Source organism: Rhinopithecus roxellana, chromosome 4, assembly GCF_007565055.1.
Source record: "Rhinopithecus roxellana isolate Shanxi Qingling chromosome 4, ASM756505v1, whole genome shotgun sequence".
NCBI lineage: Eukaryota > Metazoa > Chordata > Mammalia > Primates > Cercopithecidae > Rhinopithecus > Rhinopithecus roxellana.
Genome location: NC_044552.1, coordinates 22,423,506 through 22,444,343, shown reverse-complemented (window position 1 = coordinate 22,444,343; position 20,838 = coordinate 22,423,506). Strand labels below are relative to the sequence as shown.

Here is a 20,838-nt window from a genome sequence, read left to right as displayed (position 1 = left end):
TCAGGATATACAATTATTATAGGGGAAGAATTTTAGGCTGGAGTAATTTTTGCTGATGCCATGTGGAAAGTGCCTATTTGTCCTAACTATGAGGTAAAGTCATGAACTTTGGGTATATACTTTGTATCAGTGAATATATTTTAAACTTCTGCATTTATAACTGTTTAGACTTTTAAAAAGCCAATTAAAAATTTGGATCTTTCAGTCTTCTAGAAGATAAACATTCTATGTTGGTTCGATGCCCATGGAGGCAGCTTCTTTGTCTTACTAAAGAGGCCTCCTTATCCTGATCACCACTCTTTCCATTCAGAATCAACCACCTCTTCATTCAACACACAAGACCGGGAGCTGACTCCCTTCCCTAACACCACACACCAAAGAAGAGAAGGAGGGTTGCTGTGAATAAACTGCATGAGCTTACATCATCAATATGCTGGTGGACTAAATGAGTCAACTGATCCCTAAAGAAAATATGTCATTGAAAGTATGTGTCCATATAATCAAACGTTAAGTTATGAATGTTAATATTATTACTCTCAATAGCCAAATGTTTGCCATTTTATAGGAAAAATAACGTCTATAATCTCCAGAAGCTAGCTACCATTCATATAAAGAAAAACCTTTAAAAAATGCCCAACTCAAAATTTACAGTTGAAGAATGGAAATGCTATTTATATTAATTACTTGCATATATTAACCATTACTGAGTTTTTTCACTGAATTTGAACTATTTGTCCTAAGTTATAAATTGATTGAATGTACTTTATTCCTTTGACATTTTCTTTCTTTCTCTATTTTTTCGGTGATACATTTTATCTCAGCTTCTAATAGTTATCTGTCAGGAAAACACGGCTTCCACAATAGGCTTCATGTGTCTCTCTGTATTACGTATTTTCGTTAAGGTCTTCCTTTGTGGTTTCTATACCAAAATTTATTCCATGAGTCACTGTAACATCTCTGAGTCAGAGTTTTGATTAAATGTTTATTAAAGGTTAATATTGTGCCCAATGGCCAACACATTATCCTCCCTGAATTCTTGTATGTCTTGCTCCTGTTCTGAACCGGGTGATGGGCATGACCAACAGCAGTGTCAAGGGAGACATCATCCTGGTGGGCTTCTCTGAACAGCCCCACCTGGAAAAGATACTCTTTGTGGCTGTTTTGATATCCTATCTCCTTACCCTTGTGGGAAATACAGTAATTATTCTGATCTGCTCTGTAGACCCTAAACTCAAGACACCCATGTACTTTTTTCTTACTCACCTCTCCTTAGTTGATATCTGTTTTACCACCAGTATTGTCCCTCAGCTGCTGTGGAACCTAAAAGGACCCGCCAAAACAATCACATTCCTGGATTGTGTCATCCAGCTCTACGTCTCCCTGGCATTGGGCTCCACCGAGTGCGTCCTCCTGGCTATAATGGCTTTTGATCGCTATGCTGCAGTTTGCAAACCTCTCCACTATACAGCTGTAATGAACCCTCGGCTGTGCCAGGCTCTGGCAGGGGTTGCGTGGCTGAGTGGAATGGGAAACACTCTCATCCAGGGAACTGTCACCCTCTGGCTGCCTCGCTGTGGACACCAGTTGCTCCATCATTTCTTCTGTGAGGTACCCTCCATGATTAAGCTTGCATGTGTGGACATCCATGACAATGAGGTTCAGCTCTTTGTTGCTTCATTGGTCTTACTCCTCTTGCCCTTAATGCTAATATTGCTGTCCTATGGACATATTGCCAAGGTGGTCATAAGGATCAAGTCAGTCCAGGCCTGGTGCAAAGCCCTAGGGACATGTGGATCCCACTTGATAGTAGTGTCCCTCTTCTATGGGACCATCACAGCTGTCTACATCCAGCCCAACAGTTCTTATGCCCATGCTCATGGGAAGTTCATCTCCCTCTTCTATACAGTTGTGACCCCGACCCTCAATCCCCTCATCTATACACTGAGGAATAATGACGTGAAAGGAGCACTGCAAAGATTATTTCACAGAGACTTCACATAAAAAATGAAACGGAGTACACAGCGCTCAACTTTTTTTACAAAGAAACTTTAAAGGTCATCTTGTATAATTCTTCACTCAAGAATTTTAGCAGTCTATAAAGGAAGAGATGTAATATTCTCCATCTGCATTACTGTATTTCACTTGGCCACAGAACTGTCTATCGTCTCCAATCTCTTTCCAGACTTCTTTTGAGCCCATGTAAGGCAATATTTCCCCATACCTTTTAAATCTCCATGAGTCACATCATTTCTGTTTCTCACTCTCCCTCCCTGTGCTTTTCTTTAGCCTTCCTTCCTTTCTTGCTTTTTTCCTTCCCTTCCTTTCTTTTCCACCTTTTATTTCTTCTTTTCTTCTCATTTGTGTGATGTGTTTTACAGCCATTTTCCCGGTGCTTCTACATTATATCTCTTCCCATGAATATTCTAACAATTCCTGAAAACAACTAGCTCTAAAATGTGTTTCTCATTTATCACAATAAAAAGCTTGCATTTGCTTTGTGGGGAATAGTGGAGAGATTAGACTAGAGAATTCGGATTTTAACTCTACAACTTCCTTTTTGAGTTTGTGTAAATTTCATTGGATTTTTGGACCCAAGTTTACTTCAGAGTTAAGAAAAAAAAGAGCTTGACTATTATGTTCATTAATCTATGAAAATATAAATAAAGCACCTGGTAATACATGATCAATAAAAATCAATTAACATATTTGTGATCTACTTTTTTAGTCATAGTATTCTTCACATTTTGATCTCTTATATACTTATTACTTTCAATTGTATCCAATAAAAATTCTTACGTAGTCTATATTTATCCACTTGTGTTTATATACAAATGGAAAAACAAATATCTGAAAATATAAGAAAAATAAGTCAATCCTTGTTTTGTCTTTATCATATGAGAAGAACATGATTTATTTTCTCTACTAAGTTATAGAAGTGTGACACATTTGCTTTTAATGGTGATAGCAGAGTTGAAGGTGTCATTTCCAGAAATACAGATACTTTAGTGTGGCAGTAAAAAATATTATTTGAACTTGGAGACACCAGAGTCTATATTCTATCTCCACCATTTATTTACCAGCTGAATAACTCTGGGTAAATGATTTAATAACTCTGAGCCTCAGTTGCTAAAATGGAAACATTTCTAAAATGAGGACAACCTCAAAAATTCAGTGTACTTTAGTAGATAATTAGAAGGCAGACAGTAAGGACTCAGTAAATGTCAGTTATGATTAATAAACTGTTGATTTTCTCAGTAATAATCATATCAGATTGAGTAGCCTTGAAGGCAAATATACAGATCTTTTCCAGTCATATATTGTATGGATAGTCACTAGTCATTAATACCCAACTAAGTTTGCTTGCAATAATCAAGCAGGTTCTGCTTTCGACATGTGACCAATATGTTTTTAGTTGTTTTATGAAAACATGCACTTTTGCATAGACAAGCCAATAATAACAAGTCCACTATTATGTAATGATTTTGACTCAACTGTGATCTAATGATTGTCACTCAATTATAGTATATGATTCTTGCTTTGATTTCTGTGGTTCCCCATTCCCAGAGTACAGGGGAAGATGTATTCCTCATATTCACATAAAACTCAATATCTCAGCAAAGATATTCTTATGCAAGCATTATGCAGCACACCTCATGTTTAGTCATCTAGTTTACCTTCCAGCCTATAAGCTGGATTCATCTATGATAGTCCTGATTGGCAAAGTTCTCTTGAAAGCTGTACTAGTATGAACCATTACTCACCTGTACAATTACTCATCTTAGTTTTTTTAGTGTTTGTTTAGTGTTTAGTGTTTGTTTAGTGTTTGTTTGTTTAGTGTTTGTTTAGTGTTTGTTTAGTGTTTAGTGTTTGTTTAGGTAGATCCTACCATTTCGGCCTATCAAAATGCTAGGACTACAGGCATGAGCCACTGCACCCAGCCAACTATATAAATTTTTAACGAGGAGCTTTTCCCAAGATGGCCGAATTTAGTTTATTTAGTGTTTGTTCTTATGTTTAATATTACCACAAGTAATCTCTCTCCCTCTATTATCCTATTACACTTTTTAAATTTTACAACATACTTGGCTGGGCGAGGTGGTTCATGCCTGTAATCCTAGCACTTTGGGAGGCCGAGTCAGGCAAATTATCTGAGGTCAGGGGTTCAAAACCAGCCTGGCCAACATGGTGAAACTCCATCTCTACTAAAAATACAAAAAATATCCAGGTTCAGTGGCACACACCTGTAATCCCAGTTACCTGGGAGGCTGAGGCAGGAGAATCGCTTGAACCCAGGAGTCGGAGGTTGCAGTGAACTGAGATCATGCCACTGCACTCCAGCCTGGGCTACAGAGTGAGACTCAGTCTCAAAAACAAACAAACAGTATACTTGCTAAATTACATCAAAATTCAATCAATAATAAGTTTATATGACATAAAATGAACTGTGATCTCCGCCTTTTAAGAACCGCCCTTTAAATAGAAGTGTGCACTAAGAACTGATGTCAACTCATAGATCAACATACCAGTGTATTCATGATTCATTCAATCAGTAATAGTTTATGTAGGTTTATCATCGTGAATGATTAGAAGATGCTAGCACTGTCAACAAATAATATATAATATTCCTCTAGAAGGTATATTATGACTTATAAAAGAATTAAAAAGCAATTTAAGATTTCACTAGATGCAAAATAAAACAAGAAGGCAAACATATTGAATGTCGATGTGTTTGAGAAATTCACAGTAAAGAATAGATGGGCTACTAACTACGGATTATTATTTTGAAGGAAGAAATAAAACTATAAACATATGTGGAGTAAAGAAAACTACATTCCAGATGAAAACATCCTGAATATGCTAAGGATAAGAGGTCATTATCTCTGGAAGATAGAAATCAGCTCATTGGATTCCAATGACATACATCAGGAATAAAAATAACATGGTACCTTACATTTTTATAGCTAGAACTGTATAATTTTTTCTTTAATTGAGACAGAGTCTTGTTCTGTCTCCCAGGCTGGAGTGCAGTGGTGCGATCTCGGCTCACTGCAACCTCCACCTCCCAGGTTCAAGCGATTCTTCCGCCTCAGCCTCCCAAGTAGCTGGGACTACAGGCGCGTGCCACCACACCTGGCTAATCTTTTTCTTTTTTTTTTTTTTTTATGTTTAGTAGAGACAGGGTTTCACCAGGTTGGCCAGGCTGGTCTCGAGCTCCTGACTTCAGGGGATCCTACCATTTCGGCCTATCAAAATGCTAGGACTACAGGCATGAGCCACTGCACCCAGCCAACTATATAAATTTTTAACGAGGAGCTTTTCCCAAGATGGCCGAATAGGAACAGCTCTGATCTGCAGCTCTCAGTGAGATCAAGGCAGAAGGCAGGAGATTTTTGCATTTCCAACTGAGGGACCTGGCTCATCTCACTGGGACTTGTTAGAGAGTGGGTGCAGCCCACAGAGGGTGAGCCAAAGCTGGGTGGGGCATCATCTCACCCTGGAAGTGCAAGGGGTTGAGGAACTCCCTCCACTGGCCAAGGGAAGCGATAAGGGATTGTGCCATGAGGAATGGTGCACTCAGGCCCAGATACTATGTTTTTCCCATGGTTTTCACAACCCGCAGACCAGGAGATTCCTTGGGTGCCTATGTCAAAGGGCCCTGGGCCCTCGACAGTGCAAGCACAAAACTGGGCTGCCAATTAGGCAGACACCAAGCTAGCTGCAAGAGTTTATTTTCATACCCCAGTGGCATCTGGAACACCAATGAGACAGAACCGTCTACTCCCCTGGAAAGGTGACAGAAGCTGGGGAGCAAAGTGGTCTTGCTCAGCAGATCCCACCCCCAGGAGCCCAACAATCTAAGAACCACTGGCTTGAAGTTTTTGCAGTAAGTACAGCAGTCTGAAGTCAACCTGGGACACTCTAGTTTGGTGTGGGGAGGGGCATCTGCCATTACTGAGGCTTGAGTAGGCAGTTTTCCCTGACAGTGTAAACAATGCCACAGGGAAGATAGAACTGGCAGAGCCCATTGCATTTCACCAAAGCCCCTGTAGGCAGACTGCCTCTCTAAGTTCCTTCTCTCTGGGCAGGGCATCTCTGAAAAAAAGGCATCAGCCCCAGTCAGGGGCTTATAGATCAAATTCCCATCTCCCTGGGACAGAGCACCTGGGGAAAGAGGAGGCTGTGGGTGCAGCTTCAGCAGACTTAAACGTCCCTGCCTGCCAGCTCTGAAGAGAGCAGTGGATCTCCCAGCACAGCGTTCCAGCTATGCTAAGCAACAGACTATCTCCTCAAGTGGGTACCTGACCCCCATGCCTGCTGACTGGGAGGCACCTCCCAGCAGAGGTCGACAGACACATTACACAAGACAGCTCCAGCTGGCATCTGGAGGGTGCCCATTTAGGACAAAGTTTCCAGAGGAAGGAACAGGCAGCAATCTCTGCCGTTCTGCAGCCTCCACTGTTGTTACCCAGGGAAATAAGGTCTGGAGTGGACCTCCAGCAAACTCCTGCAGATCTGCAGCAGAGGGCCCTGACTGTTAGAAGGAAAACTAACAAACAGAAAGGAATAGCATCAACATCAACAGAAAGGACATCTACTCAGAAACCCCATCCGAAGGTCACCAACATCAAAAACCAAAGGTATAGAAATCCACTAAGATGAGGACAAACCAGCACAGAAAGGCTGAAAATTCCAAAATGCAGAACGCCCTTTCTCCTCCAAGGGATCACAACTCCTTGCCAGCAAGAGAACAAAACTGGATGGAGAATGAGTTTGATGAATTGACAGAAGTAGGCTTCAGAAGGTGGGTAATAACAAACTCCCCCAAGCTAAAGGAGCATGTTCTAACCCAATTCAAGGAAGCTAAGAACCTTGAAAAAGGGTTAAAGGAATTGATAACTAGAATAACCAGTTTGGAGAAGAACATAAATAACCTGATGGAGCTGAAAAATACACCACGAGAACTTCATGAATCATACACAAGTATCAATAGCCAAATCAATCTAGTGGAAAAAAGGGTATCAGAGATTGAAGATCAACTTAATGAAATAAAGCATGAAGACAAGATTAGAGAAAAAAGAACAGAAAGTTACAAACAAAGTATCCCAGAAATATGGGAATATGTGAAAAGACCAAATCTACGTGTGATTGGTGTACCTGAAAGTGACGGGGAGAGTGGAACTAAGTTGGAAAACACTCTTTAGGATATTATTCAGGAGACCTTCCCCATCCTAGCAAGACAGGCCAACATTCAAATTCAAGAAATAGAGAAAACACCACAAAGATACTCCTTGAGAAGAGCAACCCCGAGAAACATAATTGTCTGATTCACCAAGGTTGAAATGAAGGAAAAAATTTAAGGACAGCCAGAGAGAAAGGTTGGGTTACCCACAAAAAGAAGCCCATCAGACTAACAACGGATGTCTCTGCAGAAACTCTACAAGCTAGAAGAAAATGGGCCAATATGCAACATTCTAAAAGAAAAGAATTTTCCACCCAGAATTTCATATCCATCCAAATTAAGCTTCATAAGCGAAGGAGAAATAAAATCCTTTACAGACAAGCAAATGCTGAGATATTTTGTCACCACCAAGCCTGCCTTGCAAAAACTCCTGAACTCCTCAAAGAAAGGAAAAGCCAGTACCAGCCACTGCAAAAACATAACAAATTGTAAAGACCGTTGACACTATGAAGAAACTGCATTAGCTAATGGGCAAAATAACCAGTTAACATCATAATGACAGGATCAAATTCACACATAACAATATTAACCTTAAATGTAAATAGGCTAAAAGGCCCAATTAAAAGACACAGACTGGTAAATTGGAAAAAGAGTCAAGACCCATCTGTGTGCTATATTCAGGAGACCCATTTCATGTGCAAAGACACACATAGGCTCAAAATAAAGGGATGGAGGAATATTTACCAAACAAATAGAAAGAAAAAAAAAAAAAAGCAGGGGTTGCAATCCTAGTCTCTGTTAAAACAGACTTGAAACCAACAAAGTTTAAAAAGACAGAGAAGGGCATTACATAATGGAAGAGAGATCAATGCAACAAGAAGAGCTAACTATTGTAAACATATATGCACCCAATACAGGAGCACCCAGATTCATAAAGGAAGTTATTAGACCTACAAAGAGACTTAGACTCCTACACAATAATAGTGGGAGATTTTAACACCCAATATCAATATTATACGGATCAATTAGAAGATTAACAAGTATATTGAGGACTTGAACTCAGTTCTGGACCAAGCAGGCCTAATAGACATCTACAGAACTCTCCACCCCAAATCAACAGAACATACATTCTTCTCAGCACCACATAGCACTTATTCTAAAATTGACCACATAATTGGAAGTAAAACACTCCTCAGCAAATGCAAAAGAACGGAAATCATAACAAAAGTCTCTCAGACCACAGTGCAATCAAAATAGACTTCAATATTAAGAAACTCACTCAAAACTGTGAAACTACATGGAAACTGAACAACCTGCTCCTGAATGACTACTGGGTAAATAACAAAATTAACGCAGAAATAAATAAGTTATTTGAAACCAATGAGAACAAAGACACAACATACCAGAATCTCTGGGACAGAGCTAAAGCAGTGTTTAGAGGGAGATTTATAGCACTAAATGCCCACAGGAGAAAGCAGGACACATCTAAAATCGACACCCTACCATCATAATTAAAAGAACTAGAGAAGCAAGAGCAAACAATGTCAAAAGCTAGCAGAAGACAAGAAATAACTAAGATCAGAGCAGAAATGAAGGAGATTGAGACACAAGAAACCTTTCAAAGAATCAATGAATCTAGGAGCTGATTTCTTGAAAAGATTAACAAAATAGATAGACTGCTGGCTAGACAAATAAGAAAAGACAGAAGAATCAAATAGACACAATACAAAATTAAAAAGGGGACATCACCACCGATCCCACAGAAATACAAACTGCCATCAGAGAATATTGTAAACACCTCTATGCAAATGAAGTAGAAAATCTAGAAGAAATGGATAAATTCCTGGACACATACACCCTCCCAAGACTAACCCAGGAAGAAGTCTAATCCCTGAGCAGACCAATAACAAGTTCTGAAATTGAGGCAATAATTAATAGCCTACCAACCAAAAAAAGCCCAGGACCAGACCGATTCCCACCCAAATTGTACCAGAGTCACAGAGAGGAGCTGGTACCATACCTTCTGAAACTATTCCAAACAACAGAAAAAGAGGGATTCCTCTCTAACTCATTCTATGAAGCCAGCATCATCCTGATACCAAAACCTGGCCGAGACACAATGAAAAAAGAAAATTTCAGGCCAATATCCCTGATGAACATCAATGCAAAATTCTTCAATAAAATACTGGCAAACCAAATCCAGCAGCATATCAAAAAGCTTATCCACCACGAGTGAGTTGGCTTCATCCCTGGGATGCAAGGCTGGTTCAACATATGCAAATCAATAAACATAATCCACCATACAAACATAACCAATAACAAAAACCACATGATTATTTCAATAGATGCAGAAAAGATCTTTGATAAAATTCAACACCCCTTCATGCTAAAAACTCTCAATCAGGTAGGAATCAATGAAACATATCTCAAAATAATAAGAGCTATTTGTGACAAACCCACAGCCAATGTCATACTGAATGGACCAAAAGGACAAAGGGAAAAACTGCAAGCATTCCCTTTGAAAACCAGCACAAGACAAGGATGCCCTCTCTGACAACTCCTGTTCAGCACAGTTTTGAAAGTTCTGGCCAGGGCAATCAGGTAAGAGAAAGAAGTAAAGGATATTCAGTTAGGAAGAGGGAAAGTCAAATTGTCTCTGTTTGCAGATGACATGATTGTATATGATTGTATATTTAGAAAACCCCACTGACTCACCCCAAAATCTCCTTAAGCTGATAAGCAATTCAGCAAAGTCTCAGGATACATAATCAATGTGCAAAATCACAGGCATTTCTATATACCAATAATAGACAAACAGAGATCCAAATCATGAGCGAGCTCCCATTCACAATTGCTACAAAGAGAATAAAATACTTAGGAATACAACTTACAAGGGATGTGAAGGATCTCTTCAGAAAGAACTAAAAACCACTGCTCAAGGAAGTAAGAGAGGATACAAACAATGAAAAAGCATTCCACGCTCAAGGATAGGAAGAATCAGTATTGTGAAAATGGCCATACTGCCCAAAGTAATTCATAGATTCAGTGCTATCCCCATCAAGCTACCATTGATTTTCTTCACAGAATTAGAAAAAAACTGCTCTAAATTTCATATGGAACCAAAAAAGAGCCCATATAGCCAAGACAATCATAAGCAAAAAGAACAAAGCTGGACACATCATGCTACCTGACTTCAAACTACACCACAAGGGTACAGTAACCAAAACAGCATGGTACTGATACCAAAACAGATATATAGACCAATGGAACAGAACAGAGGACTCAGAAATAATGCTACACATCTACAACCATCTGATTTTTTACAAACCTGACCAAAAAAAAAAAAAACATGGGGAAAGGATTCCCCATGTAATAAATGGTGTTAGGAAAACTGGCTGGCCATATGTAGGAAACTAAAACTGGACTCCTTCTTATACCTTATACAAAAATTAACTCAAGATGGATTAAAGACTTAAATGTAAGACCTAAAACCATAAAAACCCTAGAAGAAAACCTGGGCAATACCATTCAGGACACAGGTATAGGCAAACACTTCATGACTAAAACACCAAAAGCAATGGCAACAAAACCCAAAATTGACAAATGGGATCTAATTAAACTGAAGAACTTCTGTGCAAAAGAAACTGTCATCAGAGTTAACAGGCAACCTACAGAATGGGAGAAAATTTTTGCAATCCATTCATCTGACAAGGACTAATATCCAGAATCTACAAGGAACTGAAAAAAATTTATAAGAAAAAAAAAACAACCCTATCAAAAAGTGGGCAAAAGATATGAACAGACACTGTTCAAGAGAAGACACTTATGTGGCCAAAAAACATATGAAAAGAAGGTCATCATCACTGGTCATTAGAGAAATGCAAACCAAAACCACAATGAGATACCATCTCACACCACTAACTGGTGTGAGATCACCATTCTAACAATGGTGATCATTAAAAAGTCAGGAAGCAACAGATGCTAGAGAGGATGTGGAGAAACAGGAATGTTTTTACACTGTTGCTGGGAGAGTAAATTAGTTCAACCATTGTGGAAGACAGTGTGGTGATTCCCCAAGGCTCTAGAACCAGAAATAGCATTTAACCAGCAATCCTATTACTGGGTATATACCCAAAGAATTATAAATCATTCTACTATAAAAACTCATGCACACGTATGTTTATTGCAACACCGTTTACAATATCTAAGAGTTGGAACCAACCCAAACACTCATCAATGATAGACTGGATAAAGAAAATGTGGCACACATACACCATGGAATACTATGCAGCCATAAAAAGGATGAGTTAATGTCCTTTGCAAGGACATGGATGAAGTTGGAAACAATCATTCTCAGCAAACTAATACAGGAACAGAAAACCAAACACTGCATGTTCTCACTCACAAGTGGGAATTGAACAATGAGAACACATTGACACAGGGAGGGGAACATCACACACCAGGGTCTGTCAAGGGGTGGGGGACTAGGGAAGGGATACCATTAGAAGAAATACCTAATGTAGATGACGGTTTTATGGGTGCAGCAAACCACCATGGCATGCGTATACCTATGCAGCAAACCTGCACGTTCTGCACATATACCCCAGAACTTAAAGTATAATAAAAAAAAAATCTTGATGCTAATTATAATGAATAACAGCTCCATAAATATCAAACAGAATTAAATGCAAAATCCCTTTCAGGCAAAGGCAGATGTTAAAAAGCCATTTTTTAAATGTCATTTAATTCATTCTCCTATCTCCTAGACAGAACCAAACTCAACCTTCAAAAGAACTATCAATGATCTCCCTATGCAGAGTCCCCCACTTCCGCCCTAGGAAATCATGACCAAATGACTCATGTCAGCTCAGGTTCTCAGTGCTTCTACAAGGAGAGGGCAGAAATCCACATGTATTAAGAATGCGCAAGTTGAAGCAATAACTCATACAACATTTGGATAATTACCCATTCATTTTGAATTATTCTGCAATTTTTGTGATAATTTCAAATACGATGAACTCGTTTTACATAATATCAGTATCACAGAAACTTTTCCAGGACACCCATTGTAATTCGTCATTAATTGGATGCATGTTCAAATATTACACACCTCCCTGCTGTCTGCTTCTCGTAGCAGGAGCAGCCATTTCGTTTGCCTACTGACATGCTTACCCATTTAATTTCCAGAGATGACACAGTGTCAGCGTGACCCAGCCCCCTGTGTGTGCCCTGATGACCTAGTTTAATAAAATCTGGCCTCATGTCAAACAGACCACAGGTTTAATTCCTGGCTACAGCAGCTACATAACAGTACATATGACAGAGTGGTGCATGGAAAACTGCACAGTATTAGGCACCATTTAAAAATGGACAACAAAGAAGCTTATATGGTTTCTATCATCTTAAGACAATTGCCCATGTGACATTTACCGAATCCACCAACCCCTTTATCTCAATAAACAATATACTAAAATTCTGGGCTCTGGATCTATGAATTTAAATATTAAAATGTGTTTGGTCTTTTTTTTCTCTCCTGTGTTTTCTACCTAAGGAAAAAGATGAATTAGGGAAAAGATTTTTTAAAAAAAGAATGAATAAATTCTTGAATAAATGGTAGTGAAAGAAGTAAGTTAGAGAGGCATTCCAGTATAAGGGAACAGCCAAACGAAGGGTCAGGCACATAATACAGCCTGGGAAATAGGGTATCTTGCAGCTAGTACATGGGATAGGAGAAAAAATAAGGCTCTGGAGGCTGGTATAGGCTGGATTACATTTCTGTGAAAAATATGATTTACAGGCCAGAGATTAACAATCTTTTCACTCTACAAACATTTTTTAAATGTCCAAAACTGTACAAATACCCACATGTTAGTAATTATACTTTTAATGTCTGTTGATAAATAGTGAAAAAGGTTATAATTAATTCATCAGTAATTTAAAATAATTTTTTATTTTATTCATTAAAAAAAGACATATAAGCCCTCAAACACAATTTTGGTATACAAGGTCTTGTTTATTATATATTAGTCATTGTTTTGGATCAACTCAGAGAAAAGTATACGGCCCTTTTTGAATTACTTAAAACTTAACTTTTGTTACTAATAATTGGTTATAAATTAGGGCATGCTTTATTTAAATACACTCAAGCACTGAAAAGGAATAAGTATCTGTGTTCTAGAGCAGGCTGTGGTAAACTGGTGTAACAGGCCTAATCCAAAAGCTTCCTGGTTTTGTAATAGAGTCTTATCAGAACACAGCCAGACCCATTAATTTATGGATTAGCAAAGGCTACTTTCACACTGCTACGAAGACAGAGATGAGTGGCTGACAGAGCCCATATGACCACAAAGCCCAAAAGATGTATTAACTGGCCACTTAAATAAAAAAGAAGGAAAAAAGCTTGGCAATCCTGTTTTATAGTATGGTGAATTATAAAGAATTACTAAATGATATCTTACATTTGCTCATGAAGTTAACCTTTGATTTAATAACGTTGTATGTTTGATCACTCATTCTAACACTTGACAACAAATGAGTTTTTATTTCAGCTATTCACAAGAAGGGACATTCACCAGCAGTTAGTAATGATATCTTTTCCATCTTCAATTAAACAGAGAGTTCACAGAATTCCATCTGGGGCCTGCTTTCAAACTATGCACACTTGACAAAATGAAAAGAGCTCAGATCCAAACAGGACATGGGTATCAGTGTTTTATAAATCAAAATTTCTCACCCTTAGCCCTGTGGACATTTTGGACCAGATAATTATCTGTTGTCAGGGTCTGTCCTCTGCATTTTAGGATGCTCAGCAGTATCTTTGGCCACTGTACACTAGATGCTAGTAGCATCTCCTTTCCCCCTAAGTTGTGACAAGCAAAAATACCTCCAGACATTGTCAAATATGCCCTAGAAAGCAAAAGTCCTCCTGGCATAGAAGCACTGCCATAAATCAGGGCATATTGTTATATCAGGAGGCATGTTTTATTACGTAGGATTAAGCCTACAGAGTCAGAGTGAGACTAGCAGCAGTCATTCTAGGGCACAAAGCACAGGTGCGCACATACAAACACAAAAGCACAAGAACATATGCAAACATATTTGATAAAATGTTTTTAGTGTACTTTTGTTTTGTTTTATTATGCATGGTTTTAAATTTTCATTTTTATAAGAGAAAAGGCCATTTTGACATGTTGAACTATCTTTTTAAGAGCAATGTTATTTCATTTAAAAATTTTTTGAAGGAAAGATTTTACTTAATTTTATATTATTAAATATTAAGGCATGAGGTAAAATCTGTGGAAATGAGAATGTGAGGTAAATGCTCAGTGAGTCCAATTGCATTCATCTCTCCACCATGGCATCTGCTGTTTAGGGAGGCTGGGTTATCCAGTTTCTGGATCTGGGTGTGGGGATGGGATAGTCAGATGGGAATGGCACGAGTTGGAGAAACATGGGTAAGAGAGGGTGACAGGTGAAGTGCTATCTCTGAGGTAGGTTAGAGTCGGACATCTGGAAAGTTGGGGAAGGAAGGAGCCTTAAGGTGATATAGCCTAGGGCTTTCCCAAGTACTTTGACAGCCATTTGTTCTGTTATGAAATCCCAATGTCACTTGAACAAGACCCTCAGTGGGCCTCATCTTGGCTCCATTACTTTCTGAAAGTGTTTTCTTCATCTTCTGTTTTTTTCTTGGGTTCAACACCAGATGGTGCCAGGAGATCACAATGCATCCAGCAAATTCTTCCTGTTATATCCAGCCTCCTCTGCTTTATCCAAAGATTCTTGGGTTTTATCGGTGAAATTTCTCCTAATTCCCTTCCTCTGCCAAATCCTCCTATTTCTCTGTTGAAAACAATAGTGATGTCTTCCCTACCATAAAAATCCTTGTGTGCCTTTATAATCCAAACATATTAGATGACATATTAGAACAAATGACAATACTTGTCATTTGTTCTGCAACTATCCTTTAATATATTAAAATTTATTTCTTTATAAATAAAAATATATTTCAAGTATAAATAACTGGTTGAGTTTGCCATTTTATATAATTTGGAGAGTTTCTGAGGTCAAGAATTTAGAACCATGGAACTCAACACTGAAGAGCCACCAGTGAGGGCCAGCACATACCCAGAAGTTATTGTTTTGGGAACGGTCTGTCAATTTGGGGTCCGGGGTTTAGTGGATGTGCATGTGGAAGAAGGAGAAAGAGTAAAGAGTTTTGAACAGCTAGAGCCTTCTGTGATTGAGCAAAATAACAGCGTGTTTACTGGGCCTTTTACCTTAAGACTTTGGTGAGTTTCTTAGCCTAGATTCTCTAAAAATCAGAGCTTGAGGCATAAAAGGAAATATTAAGGCTTTATTTGGGACATGCAAATAGAGGGCAGCAAAGGTGAGGAAAAAAGGGAACTGAGAAAAGGGAAATATGAAGCAAGGTGAGGTGATGCATTTTCACACTGGCTACCACTTCTTGAGAAACTTTAGAAGGCTGCCTCACAGATGCTTTAATCTGCTCTTGCCACCCTCCTTCAGACAAAGTAGGAGGAGGAATCTTGCTTTGGGTGAAAGAAAAAAAAAAGAAAGTATTAAAGTATATCAAAGTAGAAGGAGCTGTGTCAAAGGCTGCTAATATAGTAGGTCAAGTGAGATGAAGATTAAGAACTGACCACTGGATTTAGCAATAAGGAAGTCGTCTGTGACACTAAGAGAGGAGTGTTGCTAGAGAAAATGAAGGCAACAGCCACACTGGAATGGAAGCAAGAGAGAACAGTAGGAGACAACTTAGAGACAGAAAGCATAGAAAACTCATTAAGGGTGCTTTGCTGAAGGCAGAAAGAAATGATTCAACAGCTGTAGGGAAAGACGGGGTCAAGAGAAGGCAGAAAGAGTTTTTTTCTGTAAGATGGATGTAATGGCAGCATGCTTGTGTTCCATGGTAATGACCTATAGAGTATGCAAAACTACATAGCAGGAGACCAAGGGTGAACTCTGAAACAAAGTCTTCAGGTCGGTGAGGGGATGGATCCAGGACAGCAGAGGATTGATCAGCCTTTGCTAGAACACAAACAGTTCATCAATAGGAACCAGACGGAAAGTAGAATACATGGATATAGAAGCAGCTGGGTGTGTTGAGGTAGTATTGAAATCTGATAGAAATTCCTTTCTGATTTCTCCAATTTTCTCTGAAGTTTTGAAAAGCAGGGGCATCAGCTGGGAGTGAAGAAAAGGAAAGGATGTACACTTGGATAGAGAAGAGAAGGTGTGAACAGACACCTGGGAAGAGGGAGAGTACAGAAATTATGAAATATAGAAAACTAACGATTTTCTTTTCTGGATTTTCCTTTTGTTTTGTTGCATTTCGTTTTTTTTCAAAGGTTTATCTGGTGATATGTTATGACCCTGGGGGAGGAAGAGCTGAGCTCTACATTTGGCTCAGTCTGTCATGGTGTTTCCCCATGGATCTCTTCTTTTTTCACTATATCTCTAACTGTTTTATCATTTTCATCAAATGACTTCTTAAATCAATTGAAATAGTCATTTATAAAAGTCATTTGTATATAAACATTCCATTGTTTTCATACCTGTGTTTTAACTACAGTAAATATAACACTTGATATACAGAAAGTTAGTTCCAAATGTCTTTGATTGTTCAACTGCCTTTATAAATCTCCCACTATAACTTATTTAAAAAATAGAATATTGTACATGTACTATCTAGAAATTAAAATTATTTACTCTTCCCCAACATTTAAATAATACATATTTAGAAAACACCATCCTAAGAGTTTTAATTCTATTAAGCTTCAATTTGAACTACTGTATGACAATTTAACAGCAATGAAACTAGAATAGAGAGAATTTTTAATTACTTTAGGACAACAATGATATGGCTGTTTTTCCTGGATATTAAAAGTAGGTTCAGGGCCAGGTGCGATGGCTCACATCTGTAATTCCAGCACTTGGGAGGCAGAGGCAGGAAGATCACTTGAGCCCAGGAGTTCAAGACTAGCCTGGGCAAAACTGCAAGATCCCATCTCTACAAAAACATTAAAAAATAATAATAAGCAGGTCCATTTGAAAGTGGAATCAACCAGGAAGGTTATCTTCTTCTACTATAAGATGTATAAATATGGAAAAGACCTAAAGTTTTATTTCATTTTCTTGATATGTATCAGTAATTAATCTCTGTCCTGGAGATTTTGAAGCTAACTTTCATACTGTGCATGTTCTCGTCCAAAGATGCTTGATTTATTTTATATGCTTAATATGATTTTAAGTGTCCCTTTTATTCTTTTCAGATAATTGACTATATTTTGTTTGTGTCCTCTCCAAAGGTTTTTACAAAAGCATAAATCAGATTATTCAGAGCTATCTAAGTAATATACATGTTCTGATTTGTCTATTACTTCCACTCTAACATACCTGCGTCTTCTTTATCTCCTCCAAGTGTCAGAGATTTGCTCTGACTTTTCTTGTTCCTTGGAACTTGTTCTGGGTGTTCTCAGTTCTGACTCATTCTAAGTTATTTCCGTTTATTGAAATATTTTCAATATGTTTATTTCTGTTGGCTTCATCTTTTATTTCATCCTTCAGTTTTTTGTAAAAGCGAGTTTGCATTTTCCTGAAGATGGACGTTTTCATCCAAACTCGACCTTATTCCTATGGCAAGTCTTCATTCATATGATATAGTTTTAAAGTTATTTTGGCTTTATCCATTTGGTACTGATGGACTTTGACATATCTTCTAGTGACTGAATCCTTATTTTAACGTCAGACACAAATCATTATGAACATTTAGATTCCTTTTCCTTCCATTTTTTTTCTAATGAGTCCAGTTTAAACTGAAAGGGTTAGATCTTTCAGGTTTTTAATTAACTAACTGCCTTTAAATTTGGAGTTCTTGATAAATTGTTCTCAAGACTAGACTCAATAAGAAAAACATCTGTAACTCTTCCTATACTTTTAAAATCAGTTTAACCTAACCAAAATCTTCACATTTTTTTCTACCTAGAACAGAACTTCTTATGGAAAACACATTTATCCCTATTTGGATAAAGTCAGCTTTTAACTATTAAAAAAATTCAGATATAACTGCACTTACCGCCATCTCCCATGTTAAGCCAGAGAGATCTGCTGTGAGTCTCATGTCTCCTGGTAACAGACATGGCCTCACTTAGCTTCTCCAGAACTTGTATACAGTAAAACTTTATAGCAGTAAGCAGGTACTCTGTAGCACCAGCTCTGCCTCAGGTTGCCAGGACCCATCTATTCTACAACACACTGTAGAGAACACTGTGGAGTATTCTGCTCAGAACCTAAACCAGTGCCTGGCAACCAAGAGAGACCAGCAGTGTGGGTGGCGATATGGGAGAATAGGCAGTGCTTCCCAAACGTTTTCGTTTCATAGCACGCATAAGTTAGATGTATGAGGCTGACTTTCACCAGGGAAGATTGGCCACTGGGACTTTGTTCATCCAAGGCCACATCCAGCAATCCCAAAATCTGGGAGGATAGATGTATTTTTACACATGTGCTATTTGGGAATCACTGACAAAGACTGTCAGATGAAATGATGTGACTCAAAAGCTAAAGACTTTATTCAGTTGATGGGCATTGGGACCTCCTTACTGAAGCCAGATCAGTTTTTATAGGATAGAGGAAGTGGAGTACACATCCTCATTACCTTGTTTTGGCTAAGGCAACAGTTTTCTACTTTAAAATCTCAGTTGGGGGCTTATACCTGCTTTCATGCCCCTTTCATGTCAATAATCATCAGAACAGTATTTTTTAGAATGATTTTTGCAAGCCTTGAGGTTTGTTAGTCAAAGTTCATTGGGTGGGGAGAGAGAGAAGAAGAAAGAAAGGAAAAGAGAAAGGAAGGGAGGAAGGAAAGAAAGAAGGAAAAAAAAATAAAAGATTAAGAAAGGATAAGAAAAGAGGACAAAGGTAGAAAGCAATGGGGAAACTGGAAACTTCTGTCTTGTTTGTTTTCATTGTTTTACAGAGTTTACATTCCCTCCTTTATGGTAAATATTTTCTTAATGTAAACATTTTTTTAGACCCATAGGTTCTAATACTTCAAAAAAGTTAAACAAAGTCCTCCCTTTGGCAACCTGTCCCTTCTTGTGTTTGGTCAGATCTCAAGTGTAGAAGAAGGAGAATAAAGGTCTCGTAATCAACAAGGGCAGACAGCAAGATCTAGTAGAGGGTAAGAAACAAAACATACTGCTTCAGGTCCAATGCCCTATGCTCCTTTATTTCCTTAAAGGCATAGGGAGGTCCAGTGCTGGAAAGAGACCCAGAGAGATATATCGATACTGCTACAATAACAGTAATGGAGAGAAACAAAGCAGTAGAGAGACAAAAAGAGACAGAGAAGCAGAGAAACAAAGAGAAACAGATGAAGAGCATATGGATAAAGGCAGAGATCCATGGAGAAACAGATTTGGAGACATAGGGAGAGAATCTCAGAGAAAGCCAAGAGAGTCTCTCCTGCTTAAACAGCTGCAGTGCTCCTCTGTTGCCCGTAAAGTCCAAATATAACACCTTGACCCACAAGACCACACCAACCTCTCCAGGCTCAGTTAATAATACTGTCCCCCCGATTGGCACCCTATAGTCAAAACAGTTTCTTAGTGTCTCTAAGTCACCACTGCCTTCGACATATTTTCTTGCATACACTAAGAGATCAATAAATATATTTTGAATGAATGACATACTATCTTGAAGTTGATGAGAAGGCATCGAAGGATGACTACTTTCTTCTCTCTGCCCCAGGCTACAATCTACATGGAATATGCATACTCTGACAGTACAAGCATAGAATCAAAACCCAGGTCTCTGATCCACAGAAACTTCACTGCTGTCTACCCCTAAGTAGAATCCTGCTATCCTTACCCACATCTTTGTCAAAGAGGCCAGCCTCTTTCCCTGCCCACCACCTCTCCCCTCCCCTACCCAATGCAGCCACGTCCATGTTCATACAGAAGTTAAGGTGCGTATGTAAGGGGTAAAGGTCAGTAGCCTGACTGAGAAGCCAGTATGTATCTGTTAAGAAATTAGAAATTAGTTTTCTGTCTGTTAATAAATTAGTATCTAAGTTAAGAAATCAGATCTCATCAACAGTGTAAAAGCTGTATCCTATTTCTCCAAAGCCTTGCTAGCATCTATTGTTTCTCGACTTTTTAATAATGGCCATTCTGACTGGTGTGAGATGTTATCTCACTGTGGTTTTGATTTGCACTTCTCTAATAATCAGTGATGTTCCTTGTAGATGCTTGATATTAGACCTTTGTCAGATGGATAGATTGCAAAAATTTTCTCCCTTTCTATAGGTTGTCTGAGTTCAACCATTGTGGAAGACAGTGTGGCAATTCCTCAAAGACCTAGAACCAGAAATACCATTTGACCCAACAATCCCATTACTGGGTTTACACCCAAAGGAATATAAATCATTCTATTATAAAGATACATGCACACATATGAACTTTGCAGCACTATTCACAATAGCAAAGGAATGGAATCAACCCCAATGTCCATCAATGATAGACTGGATAAAGAAAATGTGGTACATATATACCATGGAATACTATGCAGCCATGAAAAGGAACAAGATCATGTCCTTTGTAGGGACATGGATGGAGCTGGAAGCCATCATTCTCAGC

General features: G+C 38.5%; 1 protein-coding gene across 1 annotated transcript; it reads left to right on the top strand.

Moving 5' to 3' along the window:
* The first annotated feature begins 1,074 nt into the window (after positions 1-1,074).
* On the top strand, positions 1,075-2,001 carry LOC104653694 (olfactory receptor 2G3-like). Its single transcript, XM_010352749.1, has one exon. The coding sequence runs from the start codon at positions 1,075-1,077 to the stop codon at positions 1,999-2,001; it is 927 nt and encodes a 308-aa protein (XP_010351051.1).
* Positions 2,002-20,838: the final 18,837 nt, after the last annotated feature.